Source organism: Polyodon spathula, chromosome 8 (assembly GCF_017654505.1).
Source record: "Polyodon spathula isolate WHYD16114869_AA chromosome 8, ASM1765450v1, whole genome shotgun sequence".
In the NCBI taxonomy this organism is placed as follows: Eukaryota; Metazoa; Chordata; class Actinopteri; order Acipenseriformes; family Polyodontidae; genus Polyodon; species Polyodon spathula.
In genome coordinates, this window is record NC_054541.1 from 6,535,898 (window position 1) to 6,556,471 (window position 20,574).

General features: G+C 36.3%; 1 protein-coding gene across 1 annotated transcript in view; it reads right to left on the reverse strand.

Annotated features, from left to right (window-relative positions):
* Positions 1-5,494: 5,494 nt before the first annotated feature.
* Positions 5,495-20,574, reverse strand: part of LOC121319256 (phosphatidylinositol 3,4,5-trisphosphate-dependent Rac exchanger 1 protein-like) — a 112,389-nt gene continuing 97,309 nt past the window's right edge. The window contains exons 27-40 of the mRNA XM_041256486.1: positions 17,494-17,582; positions 17,064-17,146; positions 16,833-16,923; positions 16,600-16,728; positions 16,108-16,149; positions 14,608-14,825; positions 14,257-14,359; positions 13,986-14,129; positions 13,223-13,337; positions 12,373-12,439; positions 11,356-11,543; positions 10,601-10,703; positions 10,198-10,265; positions 5,495-9,794 (exon numbers count right to left, since the gene is read on the reverse strand). Coding sequence (XP_041112420.1) covers positions 9,752-9,794; positions 10,198-10,265; positions 10,601-10,703; positions 11,356-11,543; positions 12,373-12,439; positions 13,223-13,337; positions 13,986-14,129; positions 14,257-14,359; positions 14,608-14,825; positions 16,108-16,149; positions 16,600-16,728; positions 16,833-16,923; positions 17,064-17,146; positions 17,494-17,582 — 1,483 coding nt within the window. The 3' untranslated portion in view covers positions 5,495-9,751. The remainder of the gene's footprint in view (positions 9,795-10,197; positions 10,266-10,600; positions 10,704-11,355; positions 11,544-12,372; positions 12,440-13,222; positions 13,338-13,985; positions 14,130-14,256; positions 14,360-14,607; positions 14,826-16,107; positions 16,150-16,599; positions 16,729-16,832; positions 16,924-17,063; positions 17,147-17,493; positions 17,583-20,574) is intronic.

Consider the following 20,574-nt stretch of genomic DNA (forward strand, 5'->3'; position numbering starts at 1 on the left):
GAATAGGGCATGCAGTAAGAAATATTCTTATATTTATTGCATCTTGTAAAGAGCTTTGTGATGGTGTTCCACTATGAAAGGCTCTATATAAAATAAAGATTGATTGATTGATTGATAGTATGGTGATGATACATTCATTTTATAGCCATGGGTGTCCTATCTGTACCAGATTAGAGCAGGATAGCTTTTAACAATAAGACATGGTGGGACATCATCTCAAAACACAAAAATAAAAACATGTCAGGTAGACCCAATAACTTTTCACAATGAAGTCTTTATTTTGGCAACATTAAAAAAAAAAATAATGTATAAACCATAAATAAGCAAAATATGCATTATTAGCATGTGATAAATGTTCATACCATTGGAAATAAAATAAATATTTACTGTTAAAAAAGATCGATGATCCAAGCCACAAATCTGTATTGATCACTGGGGGTGCTGTACCTGGCTTAGAAAGATTGGAGGAATGCTAAAGCAGAGGCCTAGGGCCTTTTAGTTTCCTGCAAGGGAAGAAAGCATTACTTGCAGTGTACAGTAATTGGAAGGTAACACAATGTATAGTTTTTCCCCAAGCATGTTTCGTTTATTTGTATAAATGAAATTACTTTACAGGATCCTATTTCTGAACAACATTCATAATTAACTAAATTAATAAAAATGATGCTTACAAAAAACACATTTAGATTTGTTTTATTTTTAATATATGTTGCAGTACATACATACAGTATTACCTATTATAATTCATAATCAAAACTGTGGAGGATCTTAGTAAAGCTACTTTGTTGAATGCATAAAAAAGATTGTTGTGGGCCTGTTTGCTGGTCAGAAAATCTCACCTGGGGAAATCACTGAAAGGATTTATTAAAGAGTGGTGTTACTGAGATTCACCACTATTTAGATATTTGTTATGCAAATGTGCTTGTAATATATAAAAGTTGCTTTTCCCTGTTGCAAGTCAGTTTGAGTCACAATGGGTAAGACAGCTGATCCAGTAGGCATTGAAAGAGATACGGCTATGAGTACTCTTATACAAGTCTACCATGGTATGTTTGCCATGTGTTTCCCATGGTTATACTATACTTTTCCCTTGTTTACCCTGATTTGTCATGTTTAGAGATATGCTCTACCATACCTCACTATTCTTTACAATGCTTACCTACCTCATGCTTTACCTTTCTTTCATTATGCTTTCATAAGGGTACTAGGCTGGCAGAATTTTCTGTATCCATGACTGAAGAACTTAATTGGAACAGTCTCAGAAGGAAGTCATTTTTCTTACAAGAACCATTTATTTCTGATTTAATTCTGCTTGCTTTATATAAGGACTTGTAGTCCGAAACGTCCTGCTATAATAGATTCATTTTTATCAATTATTCACATTTTTGTGTACCTATGTTACCTTTTCCTTTTTGATTTTGCACCTTTTGGTACAGAGCAGTATATGTGATGCTAATATTAAAGAAGACGAGGATGAGCAATATAAAATGTACAAAAACTTAGTGTGTCAGTGCTGTACAGGCATTCTATGTTGTTTTCCATTTCTCCAGTTTCTCTGAGATGCGATGTACCAGCTTTACATCTTTTTTATTTAATGTATTCTCATTTTGTTGATCATTAATGAACATTTCTGTACTGTGAGTGAATTGTGTTCGAATTGAAAGTGAAGGTCTCGAGGATTCAAATGGGTCAAAGTTCAATTTTTTTTTCTTCTAAGGGAATTATCACTTTTTTATATACCAGTCCACAGTGGTTTTAAAAGGATTTTCTGAAACAACCTTCATGCCATCATTTCTTATGCAGGTCCTTCTTTTTTATTGCCTTAATTACAAAAAAAATATCGTGCTGACAGTAATGATTTAGTGCTGACTGAAACCGCCTTGCCGATGTTCACTAGGTATAAATGACAACCCTGGACTGCCAAATGCTTCATCCTTCAGTTCAATAGTTTCTTTTCTGCCCAATATGAATAACCAAAGCATTTACAAAATATTAACAGTCTTAAAGGGTTGAAATTCAGAAGAAAATTAAAAAGTGACGATAGCCCTTGCACCATAGACCCATGGTTCCAGCAATTATGTGATGAGGACGCAGTAACTAGCTTGCACAAATAGGCAGGCCAAGTAAGGGGGCAGCGCTATATCATGCATATAGCCAAAAGGCAGAAGCTTAAGACACATTCAAATGCATACATCAGTCTTTTAATAGTTTATCAGAAAAATAATTCTCATAGCTACCCTTTTAAAAGTGTACCACTGTATTTTACCACAGTTTTATCATGCATTTACCTTGGTTTGCCATGTCTCCAACAAGGAAGAAGTTACTGTAGACAGCATCAGTAATGTCAGCCATTGGTTATTATTTCATTCATAGTGGCAATCTTGCAGTTAACATCACAAAAATAATCCTCATTGCCACCTGCAGCTATTGCACTGAGCCTCATTTTGTCAGATCTCCAAAGCAGAGCAAGGCTGGGCCTGGTTAATATTTAATTGGAGGACTTCCATGGAAATCAGATGGAATAGAAAGTAGTGCTGACAGCTCACCACCACTACAGGTCAATACATTTCTGCCCTTGTATTCCTTAAAAATGGCTTAAATCCCAGTAAACAGGATGGTGGAACTATTCTACTTTTAATACCCATAAATACAGTTGCAGCATATGCAGCTTAACAAAGAGCCCACATCCCAATGTTCAAAAGAACTAGATTGGTAAGTGGACCATAAACAGGATATGGCATTGGACTGCTTCCACTGAACTCGTGAATGTGTGTAATTACTGCAAGATAATTGAATACTGTCATATGTAATAAAAGGCATTACGGACTGGTAAAGTACATTTCTAAATAACATCGCCATTCGCTAATACTGTTGACTGGGGGCAGTGTTTGATTACTTCTACTTTAACAGCTGCACAACGAAGACAGATTCATCCAGAGATGCCCAGACTGCAAGCCCAGAGCAAGGGCTGTCATTAATAATCCAGCCCTTCTGGACTTCCTGCTATCCATCATTAAATTGATGGTGGCAGTTCTGTTCAGAGTTCCATCACCCTGTCAAAATAACTGCTAGGCTTCTATTCATTCGTCTGTGAAATCTCCCTCACAACCACAACAGCACTGAATAACATAACACTTTGATGCAGGCTGCAAATTCCTCAAAGCTGAAAGGAGTGTGCTTGAGAAAATTAATTATTTCACAGTGGCTGACACAAAATTGCTTCACATTTTGAGTTATACTTAATTAGTTTTTTTTTTTTCTTTACGCAATTTATGTAGGGTTGAACCATTTATGGAGCAATGCAATATATGTATATTTACAGAGATATATTGGGGTTTATAGTAACCAACATATCAGTATCATATGTATGTTTGCCATACAGTGAAAGTCCTCACAGTACAATAAGGATTTTTATTTTGACGATAACCTTTTAATATGATCATCTGACCTTTTATTCAGATGAGAAGTGGAAACCAAAGGTAATAAAAGTTCCTCTGGTTATAGACAAGAAACAGTATGCAACTGGTAACCATAGAAACAGACACAATGGCAAAACAGTTATCATCTGATATAGAACTGAAGACACAGAAGAAAAAAAATGAAACAAGGAAAGGAACCAGGCAGAATATGCTTGGGAATGGGCTGCTCTTGTGTTTGGGAATCTACATGTTAATCACCTACTGTAGTCATCATTAATAAATAATAACAGCCAGCAATAGTTAATCCCTATGGGGTATACATTGATCAAATAAAACCCTTCACTATTTCAGATATCTCCTGCACAAGGATTTGCCTGTTTCTGACATGGACCACTTACCTTTTCAATATACAGTCAGTATTTTGCTGATTTCAAGAGACTGTCTCAGATAGAGAACACTACAGTTGCTTTATTGTTTGGCTGACACATTTTAACTGGTTAATAGCAGGTATTTTCTTATTGTTGTCGTTCTGTTGCTACAGATTACTTCAAGCAGCAGTGTTTTGTGTCAAAGAAGAAATCCTCTGCACAAATGTGAGACTGCTGTGTTGTGATCATGAAGTATTGAGATATCTGGTGTAACTCAGGCTACAGAGAATATATCACAGATAAACTGTTGAGGATACTCCATGAATGTTTGTTGAGTTGTATAGTTATTCCACCAGTGAGGATGCCCGAGTAACCACTGAACCACTGAAGAGGGCAGTGAAACAAACACAGAACATTAACATTCGAGGAGTATTCTTTTTATATTTAAAGTGCAATGGACAGACAAAAAAAACAGCTGAATTCACTCTCTTCAGATCAAGCTCTGTATTGGCTTGGCAAGGTCAGCCATTCTGTTGTCGGAATTGAATGAATGCAGGATAGATTCCAAAATGACATCGGGTTAGAAATGAAAAAAAAAAGTAATGTGTCACGTGTAAGGTGTCTTCTTATTGTAAAGATATGTAATCTTGTGCAGTTTGGACAAGAGGACCGTGAAGCGAGAGAAACTTGCACCAGTAGCATTAAAAGATTAAACATCTTTTGTTCAGATTGTAGCAAATTATTTTTTTTCCTTTTTTTATTCCTGCAATTGAGGTAATATTTTTTAAAGGTTCCAGGTGTGTTTTTTATTTTTGAACATTACATTGGTGTGGTGTTCGATGTACAGGATGACATCTGTTCACAGGATAAGATGTGCTTGGCAAATACTTCACTGTGATTGGTTGATTTTTTATGTATGATTTATAATATTTCATAACAAGCGCACATTATCTGTAAATAAAATTTTATTAGCTAGCAAATAAAAGGTTACATTTGCCACAATAACTAACATTTCCAAAAATTAAAACAACAAAAAAAATCTTTCTGTACATTTGTTTATAGACAACACAAAACTACAAACAAAACAATTTATATACAATAACATATCATTAGAAGAACAGGGGGGAAAAAACAAGTATGGACATTGCTTTTATCCAAGCATGTTGAAACTGAATGTGATAAAAACACAGGGCTTGTTGTCACTATTTAATGACACCATTGCATACCCCCCCTTATCCTCCCATCTCTATCCATTCTCTGCACCAAGTCCTACAGACAAATCAATGTGTTCCCATTGCTAATTGTAGAGATGGCATTCTGCATTAAGTATTACTTATGTATTTGCTTATAAGTTTTTATTTGTACTATAAAGTGGATAGTTGAATAAGTCTTGTATTTTAATATTTTGATACAGCTAACAACAAGATGTAATACGAGAAGTAAAAACCTTGTGGATTCTCTTCCTCTCTCTGCAAAAGCTAGACATATACAACTTCTTGTACTTTGACATCTGGGTAGGCAGCCAAAGTCAACAAGTGTTTAACCAAGATGCACGTGTGTGTGTGTGTGTGTGTGTATATATATATATATATATATATATACACACACACACACACACACATATATATATATATATATATATATATATATATATATATATATATATATATATATATATATATATATATATATATATATATACTCCTAGTAAAACCAGACTTCTATTAGCAATGTCTGTATGATTGTATTGGGGTATGCCTATCTTTCATATAAAGTGTTTTTGACCAAAAACCAATTTGTCTGTCATTTTTCCCTACATAACGGACAGTAAAAAAGGGGTATTTAAATTAAATTAAGGGCGTATTTATTTACACAGTCCCAACTTTCCCATACTGTACTGTTGAAGTATTATAGTACACATCTAGTGACAACTCAAAATGTATCACATATAGGTTACCACTTCAGTTTAAGGGTCTGTTATGAACAATTAATATGGAATCTATAACTGTATTATGAAATGTGTTGTTGTAAGCATAACACTTATGAGAAACAGGTCAAAGCAATATACAGTGTTATAACATTTGGTAGGGTTGTCTACACCTTGATTTACAGCATGGCAGTTCTGCCCTGCTAACAATGAATTTCCATTGTATTTTTACATACATTCATGTTTTAATGACATGGCTATAGATCCATAAGTTGCAGTGGGATTGTTTTGGTGGACCCATTGTATTACATGTCTTACAAGTACTAGAAGTAAACTAGTAATTTGGGTTTTTGACACTGAATTAACAGCAAACATCCATTTGTATTTGATTAAATTCATTTTTAAAATGCTTACAACAATCCTATCTAGAAATGTTGGTGAACCACATCGTATGCTGATCTGTGTTAAGAAATCATCTGCAGTTTCAATGTCCAAAACAAAGCCAACATTATTTTCTGAATGTAAAGACTAGATATCAACAGAATATCTGCACCGCTGATCAATACTGCACAACACTGGCAATGCGCTTCATTCATTTGAATGGTTCACAAATCTACTGAATGACTTGTTTCCCTCAAGTTAATGTATATTTCCCTCTTCCTCCAGGTCATTTTCAGAAAAGCACCCAAGATGAAAACATTTATGTGCTCTAATCTTCTCTAATAAACCAGCAGTGCAAACCCATTATATCTAACAGACATATCCTGGCTTTCATTAGATTAAACCAGAAACCTGTGACTTTTAAATAGTGATCTCGTTCAACTACTGCAAGTGACAGTGCTTGCCTTAACATGTGTGTTATTGTGCAGTGACGAACTATCTAGCAAAAAAATGTTAATAAAGAAAAGTAATTGTGTCTCTTCTGCTTTGTAGTTGGGTTCTGCACTGGAAGAAAGAGGAATTCAATTTGAACAAGGTTTTGTTTTTTTCTGTATACCAAACAACAGTGAAACAACATGATTGTCATACATTACATGTTAGCTTTCAAACTTCTATCAAAAGCAATAACATCACCTTATTTATATTATAGTAACCATTAAATATCCAAGCTCATGATCAATAATTGACCTTTGTAGTACTATTTACAAACTTTGCAATATTGGTAGTGTGCATATAATATCAAACCAATTCCTAGAAATTGCAATACATTTTAATAAAGAAAAAAAACATATGGCGGTAATATAGCAGAAATTATCATTTAGCAGAAAAGAGAGAAACGGGCACCAGGTAAATATTAACTCTTCACCATCTGTCATTGCCAAGTAGCAAACATTATCAAAGAGGCATACTTTCTTGTGCAACACAATGTCTAATGATGTGCACGTTCTGTGAATAGGATACTGAATGGAGCTTAATGGATTTGTCCAATTACTGCAATGTCATATCTCCACTGCTCTACAAATGTTCTTGACTGCTCTTTTCAGTTGCCCTTTTTAGAAAGAATACTGCTCATTTATTCAATGTAAGGTTCTTTTAGTATTGCTAACTTCAACATTACTAGCTATTAAAAGAAAAATCAGAAAGAGAGCTTGGGATGTATTTCAGTAATAGATCATACAGATTCTTGGCTATTTTTGAATGATGTATGTAGATAATCTTGGTTTAGAATGAAACTACTTTATTTAGGGGTTAAAACCCCTCCAACACAATTTGTATTTTTAAATGTGCAATTAAATCTAAGCCCACAAGCTGGTGAGACAAATAATGACGCTATTAAAAACAACTATACAATAAAACAAATATGTTGTTTGAATTCTCAAGTTTCTATAGTTTCTAATACTCGTGTAAAACAGGAATTATGTTAAAATTACCTTACATTTGGTGAAGTTCATAAAGGAACAAAACAAAACAACAACAAAAAAACCCTGCATACACTAAATAGAAAATGGCCTTGTTTAAAAATTGGTACACAGTTATGTAATAATCCCATATAAGCCTAAATGTAATAAGGCAGGGAGGTACATGGAATAATGTCGATATTTTTAAATAACTAGATGGTAATAATGCCCATTAACAGTACACACAATGATGAAGTAACACACATCTGAACATCTACTCCTGTAACTGCACTCATTTAGCACGGTATGGCTTTAATGCATTTTCAGGCTCCATTCTTTTTTTTTTTAAGAGGTTAAATGTTGTCAAGAGACTGTTCACCCACCCTTATGGTAGATGTTTATAACCCGAATCACAATCATTCCTACAGCCTCTGGATTGCTCCCATTTTCTAGCTGATATCAGACTGAATCAGCAGGCATCCCAGACGGGTATTACACTGTGCTCTATGCTTGATTGTTTTTTAAATTCATTCCACCTACACTAGGTTGGAATTGTGACCACTGATGTTCACATCTCAGACAGAGTCAAAATGGTGCCCAAGAAATTTACTGATATTCCACAGTTTATTTTGTTTTGAAAGTAACCAATTGTGTAAACACATATCTCCTGCACTAACTCCTGAGTCGCCCTGCGAGTTGTATGATCTTTTATTAGTGACAGGGGATAACTTAAACAGCAACCATCATTCTTTCAGCCACTTAAATAAACACAGAAGAGCATATATAGAATGTACCTGAATAAACTATTCATTTCACCTTGCGATTATAACAGTTCAAATGTACAACATTATTATAAATGTATCACAAATGCTTTAAATACGCCATACCTTTATTGTTAAAAGAAATGCTTCTTAACTTATATAGATGCCTTCCTTTGCTTTGAAAGCATATATTAATTCTATATGTTGGTCCCACTGACACAAATAAAATCTCTTTAATGATAAAAATGTACATAAATAAACATTTAAAATACAGTAAAGACCACGAGTTCTTTTAACTTCATGTCTTCCCTGAAAATCTGCTTGATTTGTAATCTATTATATGGGCTCGTAATTAAAAACAAAACTGTAATCAAAATTAAAAAAAAGAACCCTTAAAAATGGTTGTCTCCAACAGATTAGCTAGTCGAAGAGGACAAGTGCTCACAACGCTGCTTAGATCCCTGAAGATGGATGAAAGCTAGCTGTTAATAAGCAGTAAGGAAATGATATTGCATCATGGTAACAATTCCCGGCTGCCTTGACGAATTTCCTTTTAACAAACCAACTGCAACTTCCAAGCACCATCACTGCTCCACAATGTAAAATTTCAAAAATAAAAACTTGGAAATAGTTTGGAATGTTATATACTGGTTATTTCTTTCATTGAACCTACTGAAATACTACTACAACTAATAATAATAATAATAATAATAATAATAATAATAATAATAATGTGCCTAGCAAGTTATATTAATCTACATTAAATACATAAGAATACTTCAAAGTAAGTAGACTAAAATATTTACAGCTAGTGCAGACTGAGTCATGCTTGGCACGTTATATATCTGCGGTATGCCCCAAACAGAATCAGTAAATAGCAATGCAATGCAATGTTCGATTACAATGTAAACGCGTCAGGTCACGTTGTTCCTATATTTCAGGATCATCAAATTGATGCTTTTGTTTCTTCGCATTTTCCAGTTATAATTCTTGTACCTGCATGCAAAAAATGATTATTTCTGCAGGACAGAGGCATTGTGGTTGAAGGCAAGTTAATGCTAAATCCAACTAAATACATAACATGTGTCATTTTCTAAACCAGCAAAATGATGCTCTAGCAGAACCAAGGCATTCGAGGTAAGAGAACAATGTATTTGTTTCCCTCTAAAAACTCTGCAGCTTTTGCTTGCCTTCAGAATGTTCCCATGGAAGTAAACAGTTGGTGGATGGTGGTTTGCTGCTACAGCAAACTGCCTGTAGATAGCTCTCACCATGTACAGTGGTTGAAATCAATCACTATGTTGCATTGTGTGCAAAGGTGCTCATTTTAAAAGATAATCCACTTCTTTCTTCAAAGTCCTTATGCCAAAATTGTCTGTCCCATGATTACCATTAAATGGTTGGCAGTGTTGTCACTTCACCTAAACATTTAGGGTCCTCATAGATCCCCATCTGTGGGTGGCAGGCACAACTTGAAAAGTCTGAAACAAAAGGAGAAATAAAAGAACGTGATGAGTTTGCAAATATCACTCAAAAACTGGTGTAAACGTGTAACCTGAAACCGAAACCCAAGCGCTGAATCCTACCGAATTTGGTGTATTAAAGTGTTACTGACCACAGATTATATTTTATTTAAGACTTGTAGCGAGTGCCAGAGCAGTTTTTTTAAAAATGTAAAGATTAGTTACAGCCACAGAGGTATGGTTAAAAGAGGTGTATTTAATGCAAAGATGTGTGAATGACACACACGTATGATAGAGGTTGTCTTCCTGCCCATTTGAAGCTGGACAACTAAATAATTGAGTTGTGGCTTTATTCATTTTGACTGTAATGCACACAGAGTACAGTAAAAAAAAAAGAAAAGAACATAAAATAAATAGTTACCGTGGTGCAGTGGGTGGCATTTGATCCATCACCTTTAAATTCTTTGCAGATATTTCAACTCTTGTCCCCTGTTAAAATAAAGGCATCATTCAGCAAGCTTTGTGTGTTGTGTAGAAATGTTTAAATCATGCAGGTGTATGAATAACCTAAGCTGGGCAACAGCACCCTGACATTGCATAATTTTCTATTTACAGCAAGGCTCCATGGAGCCAACAACTGGACGCAATCAGAAATACCAACTGTAATTTGCCAAAAATTATATATATATATATATATATATATATATATATATATATATATATATATATATATATATATATATATATATATATATATATATATATATATACACACATATATACACACACACACACACACACACACACACAGAGATCTAAATTACCTGCTTCCTCATGATATCTGTTGCTTGCATTATACACCGAGGTAACAGCCCATGATTTCGTGCCAATATGATTGCTTGTTCCAGGGACGTACTTAGGGTGCACCTAAATTGAAAACAAAACAAAACAAAAGAAATAGATTATTAACTTAAGTAATATGTTCAGTTTTGCGGTACAAGCAGGGGACAATGCAATCATATTTTGTATGGGTAGTGCCTTAGTTCTTCTACTAAAACAGTTTACACAAAGCACATGCAAAGTACTTTTCAATTGCAATTGTTTAATTTCACGTGAAGAATTGCCATCAGTTTACTATACTGGGGTATAGCTTTGTGAACTCTCTTACAGTGGTTCTCAAAATGGAGACCTGGAGCCTCTAAAGCAATGTAGCCCAGGCTACGGGATCCACCTATTTCTATGAATGCCTCTATGTTAGGTGCTTGGGGTCACTTACTACATTGGCATAGGTTTTATAGCTGTAGTAAGCATCACTGTATAATAAAAAGGGAATAATTGCAAGGGGATCAAATCACAACACAACTTGGTCAGGATGCCTAATGCCATTGGAGGCTGTGAGTCAAGAGATATTTTTAGTGCCCTGCTCAGCTATATAAAAGACTATAAGGTGGCATTCCAGCTCCCACAAGCGTACCTGTGAAGTGCTATCTCTTACATCACTGAGCTAGTCAAACAGGCACACACTAGTCTGCAGGGGGATGAGGTTAAACATGACATTTCCAGCTCTCTATTCTGGTACCTCTGCATTCCGGTGGCACACATGGCAATGTGACAGGCGCCCAGCCGGTTGCAGAACTCTGAAGAAACAGGGAGCAGACTGGCTCCAGATGGATGGCTGCTGGAGTTTCCTGAAGACCCTGGCTTTGTGATCACCAAGGACTGCATCAGTCTGCACAGATCATCCAATGCATTCAGTGGGCGGAGAAGCTGGGGACAGATCAAATAATACAGAAATACAGTATATTAGAATTACTACTCTGGTAATAGGCAGTGCTTTATAAAAATATGGTTGGAAAATGTAATTATATATTTATAAATAAATAATAAAATACACAAATAATATGCTTATGTGGTTTCTAGATAATGTACAATTTGTCCACTATGTAGCTGCAGTTCAATTTCTCTCAATTTCTTATCCTATTTTGCCACCTTGTGGTCAATTCTAAGATTACATTAGGAAACCAGATTATTGCTCTTTACAGATTTTGAAAGCACTGTAAAACAAGATACAAGTGTCAAGAAAGATTTAAAATCTCTTCTCATATATATATATTTTTTTTTTCACAGGGATGGAAAAGTCAACTTAATTTAATTTGAATTAGGAACTATTTAGCAATAAAAAAATAAAAAAGACAAAACATGTGAACATTGTAAACTGCTTAAAAAGAGAAATTCACAGCCATGTAAACTGCGGGCAGAGATTGCAGTACTTCACTGTAGATATAGAACTGGTTCAGTATACACAAATGGTCATTCTGCATCAAAAGCGCAAGAGTAACTATTTTCCCAGAATCTTTATTGGTAATTTTTCAGATGGATGTAATTTGACAGCTCTGATTTAGTCTGGCTTGAAGTACAGATGAACAAGCATTAAAGGCAAAATAAACACTGCTTTTGTGCCAACTAAAGGGATTTTCTATTTGGTCATATCACCGTAGCCAAGGCACAATCTCTTCCAGCTGTGCTATAAAAACAATCCATATGTTCAAGCCAGCCAACAAAGAATCCTGTTAGGCTGCTTAGCAATGCTGCTTACCTGGTCTATTTTCAGGACAGTTTTGTTAGAGTCTGTAGGCAAGTTGGATCTCTCCAAGTAAAATGCCCTAAAAAAAAAAAAAAAAAAAAAAAAAAAAAAAAAAGATGAATAAAAACAAACCTTATCCAATGTTCACTCTTGAAACCAACCAGTGAGCAGAAAACCTCGAAGCGGATCTCATTTTAACCAATCAGCCAATCATCTGATATCACTAGAGTAGGGTTTATTTCTCTAGTCTAACCAATATACTGGTCTAACTGGGGTTGACCATACAGAGACATACAGTGCACATTCTCACCAAAGTAGTACATAACTAGATACATGTATAACTGTAGTGTCTGAGCCTCTGTTACATCCCTGTCTCAGCTAAGGAGATATAATCATGACACATTTGGTCAGCAATGGTGACAGCAAAGAGTAAATAAGACACTGTTCTATTTCATTACAGTTCATACACAATCTATTGGTACAATGGAAATAGTTCAGCTGGTCAGCTGAATTGGAAACTGAAATACTGTAAGAAAACAAACATACCACATAGAAAATTTGACCAATCATGAATGTACACAGGTATTTAAAGATAGTGTCAAGTAGGGAAAACCACAGAGGGCTGTAGTTTCTCAAAATGTAGATAGAGTTAACTCAAGCATATTAAAATTACACTACCCACAGCGACCCCTGCTGGCAAAAGATAAACACCACACTAGGTTTTCCAGCAATTGAAGTTCCAGTTTTTCACCCCACATGGGTCAGTCATTTATGTCAATGAAAACTGGGAGTACTCAAATGTTTACATTGAAAAGGTATAAGTACTGGGAACTGTTCATTCGTGGAATTCTCACAGTCTTACCTAAGTTTCCGATAGTAAGATTTGACCTTCTCCAGGGAGACTGTGTTGATCTGCTGCTCAAACTCTTCCAAAGCGACGCTGTCTTGGTAAACTGGGCTCTCTTGTTTTTCCAGTGCTATGGAAAAGAAGAAACGGCAAACCTGTTGAAATCTGCATACAGATGAACTGAAATTGCACAGTTTGTTCATGTGTTTCTTCTCTGAAATCAAAGAACACAAAGAACGTAACATTTCTGTACCTTATGTTATTTTTGACACAATACTGGTAATGTCAAATTGGGGAGTTTTAGGGGGCATGGACCATGTAAATCAGCAGCCTGGTGCAAATTCCTTGTTCAGCTCACTGTGTGCTGGCTCTCATTGCTTACAGTATGTAACTAAGGAAACATGCATGTTGTATGCATGACAGCAATGATATTCTCCACCTCTAAAATATAATACAAGAGTATACTGCAATACATTATCAGGCTACTGTGATGTTCTAATGGTTTATTATTATTATTATTATTATTATTATTATTATTATTATTATTATTATTATTATTATAATAATAATAATAATAATAATAAACCCCACTTTGTAATAATATTCTACATTTAATTCAGTAACCCAATATATGATGAGCGAAATGCAGTAATCATTAGAAAGGGATGTGTATAAACGCATTACTTTGCACAAGGTTCAGTGGCTGTTATTAACCACTAGAGAGAAACTGTCATCTTGCAGGTTTTCTTTGCAATGCAATTGACTTGTTCAGACCCACCTCTTGTAAACAGTACAGTGTGCAGTTTCAAGCTGCCTCCGTTCTTAAACTTGGTGGGCAGCTCTGAGAAATGGCAGCTGTCAAGATACAGTGTGATTTTCAAAGACTGTCTGCTTCCTTCCACATGATAATAGATAGATGTGTCTGGAGAGCGAGAGAACAAAACAGGTTAGAGATCTGGAAAGAGGCACCCTAATATACTGTTGGAGTCCATATTCCAACTCACTTATTGATAATTACAGTTAGCATACTGCAGGAAGAGACGTCTTACTTGCAACAAGGCATTCGTCTTCAAGTTGTCGGAAGTAAACAGTGACTTTATCCAAGTCCAGCAGGGCAATCTTGGTATCTTCAAGCATGGTGCGCTCTTCCTTCTATTAACAGAAACATTCAAATTAGGTGCGTGCCTAGATCTACTGGGTTTAGGTTAATTGTTAAACATGAATAAAGCAGCCTAATTACCTGAGAAATAAGTGATTTAACCATCATTAATGCTATTGTATCGAGCGACTGCCAATTCATTGGTTGGCAAGAGCAGCTTTGTTCAAGTGCTTTAATAACTACAATAAAAAATGGATGGAGTATCCATTCTGAAATGGATGAGGGCTGGTGCAGCGCTTACCACATGAGGGGACAGCATGGACTGGAAGTTCAGGAGCACTCCGATGGCAGCGATCTGCTCCAGCCACTTCATGCTGACCTCCTTGCTCTCCTCCTCGTACTCCCCACTGTTGTTGTAGCGAAAGTTGAGTGCGGTGAGCAGCTGTTCAGACAGGGTGCAGACTGCACCCACCAGACTCTGGCAAAAAATCCCGTCCCGACGCAGCTGCAGGTCTGTGTCTGAATGGGGGAAGTACAGACATTACAATGGGTGAGGATTGCCCATTCTGATACCTTCAAATACAGTACAACCTAGATTATCCAGCCTTGCTGTCATAGATAGAACATGTGGTATTCAGCCCTCAGTCTCTGGTATTTACAGTACAGCGCAGTACTGTGTATTGTGTATTAAAATTAAAAGGGGGCAAGGGATTTTTTGTAGGTTTCTTGGATTTGGAAAGTCTAAGAAACAATTTGTAAGAATTACTATCCGAACGCCCTCTGGTCCCACTTACTTCTTGATATCAGTTGTACTATGTACTGGTACCTCTACTGTCCGATTTTACCATAGTACTCTAGTCAGACACAAGCATTTACATTACCAGAAAAGGTCTATTCGGGTTTCTTTCTTCTTGAAAATATTATCCTTTCAGAAGTCAAACAGTTCAATTTATGCTACTGGTGAAACATGCTCTGTTACAGCACAAGAAAACAGTGCTCATATTTTAACACTGGGCAGCACGACACCTTAAACTCGATGTCTGTAAGAATAAATACTTTTCAAAGTGGATTACACTGAGCTTACAGTACTACCTGCAGTCAGAATTGCTAGGTAACATATTGGGTATGTTTTGTGAATTGGATTTGAGTAAAATTTTGCTGTTGGATGAGGCTCAGCCAGGTTATTTATAGTTTCCATATGTCATGTTTTATCAAGTCCTGGATCAGCCTGTAATTCAGCATGAGGAAGGCCTGGACAAATAAACTTGGGCGGACAAAATTACAATACGTGTCACCGAGAAGAGGAATGTGGATTAAAATAAACACCACACCCGTCTGTGCTTTGAAATGTCACGGTGCTTAGGGTGTAGAATTCACAGAAAGAAAAATCACAATACAATACTGTATACAACTTGAGGGTTGTTTTATAAAGTTAAAGACTATTTAAAAATAAAAGCTATACAAGCACTTTAAAAAAAAAAAAAAAGAAACTGTTTTCCTAGTCACACTTATTACCCTGGATAAAGCAAAATGCAACTGCAACGCAATCTACATAATTCCAGATGAGTGATGAGTGCACTTTCCATACACTCTAGTTACTATATCCATTACCTGACAAAGCCAGCCAAGGAAGGCCTGTTAATGGACTGTTAACATCCGTTATAAGCCGATTTGACTGTACTAGATAGGCCTGTATCATTAGTCCAGCTCTGTTGGGCTTCAATCGACTTTCCCATCTATTTGCATTTTGACAGCTAATGTGCAGGTCTGATCAATATATAAAAGGCTTCATCGTAATTACCTGTGCATTTCAATAGAGCCAGAAGCAACTGATTCTTTCCATCTGTTAAAGAGAAAAATGACTCATTATTTCTGATCAGATCTCTTAAGCAGTAAGCATAAACCATGCTATGAAACAGGTATGTACAATAATTAAATTGAAAAAATAGAGTAGCAAAGCATGTAAAGTAGAAAACTAAGCAAATATAGGCTTTACAGTAAGCAAGATGCATTGTAAAGCAAAATACACGTTATACATATTTGTTTTCCAGAGAGCTAATGTATTATGTTGTATTATACATGTATTGCTATGCATCTTTGAAATAATGCCACAGATGAAATACATTCTTTAAAACATAAATTCACAGTCATTTGCATATGCCGCTTCACTGACATATAAGATCCTTTTGGCATCTGTTTGGAATCCAGTTTGAATACAAACATGAATCTAACCATCTCCGTTTGCGCAGTTTCCAGTAGATATGGATCATGGATTGTACCACTGCAGACTCACCTTCCACAAACCTTTGCAAACTCTCCACCAGTGTCTTGATGGAGCTGGGCAGGTTCCACGGGTCCTCCTGAATGTTCTTGTGGATCATACCACGGCAGTGCATCGTCCAGTCCTCGGTGTGACGGAATTCTGAAAGGGGGAGGGGCTATTACACAACTGCTGCCTTCAAACTCTGTACATCCAGCGGTTTGAATCGACTAAGGATACATACAACAGATACCAGACTTCAATACCTTGCAAACTGTAGTCCATTGGGAAGTGCTTGGTTTCCTCAAAAGCCTTGGTCATGACAGCTCCTTTGAGAAGAGAGTTAATGGAATCTACCTGCAAAGAGTTAAGAAAACAGCTTGGATCAAAACCAGAAAAACTAAATAAATATGTTCTTTCTTTGTTAAAAGTTTGCTGATTCGGAGTATAAAAAGAAACCTTGATAATAAATGGCATTGGCACTACTAATGCTTTACCTGGTTAAACAGGTGCTCCAAACAGCCATGCAACTTGTCCTGCTTGTCAGAAGGTATTCTCATATCACAAGGCAGCTCATCCCCTGGGGGAAAAAAAAACAAAACACAATCCATTTACAACTGCTCGAATCCATTATCATGAACCCCCATTTAATTTCAACCTGCCTAAAAATCTATCTAGAACTGAATGTTCATTCTATAATTATCATGAGGAATATTGTCAAATGTATAAAATGCATACAACTATTTATATAGATATTTACTCTTTTTAATAATTCATCTCAAAGAATCCTGGGAGTAGAATTCTTATTGGTGGGGGAGGGGTGCTTATTAGGGTTTTGATGCTGTTGTATCCCTGGTGAACAGGTCATTGATTATCAATGAGTTAATAAATAATTTCCATTCTACCCTCACACAGTGCACAGCTTACCCGATCCCATTTCATCACTGCCCAGGTAGGAGCTGTTACTCCGGGCACTGGTGTAGGACAGGACCGAGTCTCGGTTACTATTGCATTCGCTGAAACACACAACCAAAAAAGAACTGTTACACAACTTTACTTGACCTTAAATGTGATTCTAAGTCTGCGTCTTGTGAGAAAACATTAGTGGGAGCTATGAGAGTTGAACGTGTGTACACTTTTAAAAGCTGTTTTTACACATTTTAAATTATAGAACTATTCAGCTTTGAGGCTTTTTTTTTTCCTTCAGTAGCTAAATTGAGAAAATTAATTGTTTTTCTCACAGCTATCCACACCTCCCGAGACTTAATGATATCTTGAAAACAAGTTGTGTAATGTATCTACGAGAAATGAAGCCCGACCGGCTTGCCATTTTAGATGAGAAATACAAACTTGCACAGACTAAATAAAGTTACATGTGTGTTACAGGATTGTCCAGTATCTGCTTCAGTCTCATCACATATATAGCTTTCTATATGCCACACCCATTCTGAACACAATCACAGACACTGTGCTGGTCCCACCCGTACATTGCCTTTACATTTAGACACTTAGATTTGTAGCTACCCAGCAACTTTAAAATATGAATTCACCTCTTAAACTCCAACCTTTGTGTGTAATGAACCAATACAACAATGTATTAAAGCTGCAATTAGTTTGATTCTTAGTTAGGACACTGTAGGTATTGAAAAACGAAAGGGGTTGATAACTCGCAGCTGTTTATATAGCTTGTTCCTGCAACGCTGCTATTAATAACCTGTTCTTTCTGGTTCATTCATGCCTACCCCCTCTCCACTATTAGTGTGGGGGCAGGCATTTACTTTATTTGTCTGGCAGCCCAGACTACAGGACAAACTGTCCAGTATATTATACGATGCACACACAAACAAACACCTACCAATCCCCAGCTTGTTATTGCCAAGTACATTATGCTTATAAACTGAACTTTAATAATGCTACTTTTGAAAAACCATGTTAAAGTCAGTAAATATATTTGTTATTGGAACAGAGTGTATGCACTGAATGCTGTGCATATGGCATCCTTTCATATTAATTTAACATTGAGGTGCTTGTTCTAAGCAGATAACAGGACAGGGGGAGTAAATCTTATACAGGTATTAATGGGAAGAACAAATCCCTGTATTTAAATGGGATTAACAAAGTTTCTGTTTATCGTATTCTAAAACTGTGGTAGTTACGTACATTTCTTTTCTGTGCTAATAATTTAAAAAAAGCTACTTTTGTTATATCTTAAAAAAAAAAGTGATTTAAAAAAAAAAAAATTCTCAATTGACCCACTAGCATTACATAATCATTCATTCATCCACCCATTATCACTAACCGTTAAATTCTTTACAGGGTCGCGGTGAGCCGGAGCCTAACCCAGCATACACAGGGCGCAAGGAGGGACTACACCCTGGACGGGATGCCAATCCATCACAGTGCAACACACACACTCTCACACCGAGGGCAATTTAGAATGACCAATCAATCTGATCAGCATGTCTTTGGACTGTGGGAGGAAACCGGAGTACCCGGAAAAAACCCAAAGCAGACATGGGGAGAACGTGCAAACTCCACACAGACAGACCCCTAGGCCGGAATCGAACCCAGGACCCTGGCGCTGTGAGGCATTTACATAATGATACTTTCCAGTAATCCTGTTTTGGGAACAAGCACGTGTTTCTCAAGGTTTGCCCCTAGAGGGCAGCAGAGTACAGTGCAGCTTGTAAAGCTCTTGATTCACACTACATTGACATAGCAGGCGTTGAAAACAGCCCCACAGGAATGTTACTGAAGGGATATGAAAATAAACATTATCCACACTGTTTCAGACTGCACTTTGATGTGCACATTTGGTTGTCGTAAAGGGGAAAAGTACACAGCCGTTTATACACACAGGCATTATGCATCCCCTAAAAGACTCAAGCACTGTATTCTGGGAAATGAGAGACAAGTGCCAGTCATTGTCAGCACTCCGCCAGCAAAACAATTTTTATGAGTGCTAATTTAGGATTTCTAATAAAAAAAAAAAAAAAAAAAAAAAAAAAAAAAAAACGCACTATATCATTTTATATGCTTTTTAACTGACAACTAAAAATTAAATTCCCGAATTTAGAAAAGATTCATCACCATCTGTTTCTGCAAAACATGTACTGTGGATATGCTATTTGCACTGTGCTAATGTGCACACAAGTCTAAAAAAACATTAAAATAAGTGCTAAACCCACTGCTCAGCTTAGTAAAAAGACAAGTATCGTCATGGGATACTGCAGTTCATGATATCAAACTACCCATGATTTTTCTTATTTTTATTACACCAGAAGGAGTAATAAATTAAAGTTGTCAATTACCCCCAACTGGGGGTACATGGCAGAAAACATAATTTACAACCCTGGGTCTAGTATCAAGAATCTGTGCAAGTCAGATATCTAAAACATACCATTAGTGGTAAATTACCATTAAAGGCAAATTAAAGTAAAACAATGAAATGCACTCAAATAACTCCCACTAACTAGACTATTGGCGTGCAATAGGTTCCCTCCTCCTCCAGCAATACTGACCAATCAGGTATGCATATGATGCGTTCTACCCAAACTCAAACTCACCACACCCACAGATTGTCTTGAATGTGTTCTTTCTTATTCAGAGATGTTTTGTGTCACAGAATTCAACAAAAACCTAATTCAAGCAACTTCAAATATGCCGTTGTTGGGTAGAAATGCTGTGACACAGAAAGACCCTATTTATAGGGATAAGGAGGGGGTTCTTCTATTGCTGCTGAAATGGTTTGGCATTTCAGCACCAATAACAATATAATGTTCTGGTGTTCTGGATGTTTTGAAAAGTCAACAGGAAGGGACACAGCCTCTCTTAGAAAGTGTTCTTATGAGATGCTATGTTTCTTCCCCTCTGTTATTACAAAGTCATGATTATTTTATCAATTGTTTCTTCAAGGAAGGCATTCCATTGTCCAGACCAGGGCACATTAATGAACAATCCACAATGGCTTGGTACAAGCAAAACAAGACCCTGCCAAGAACTGTACTG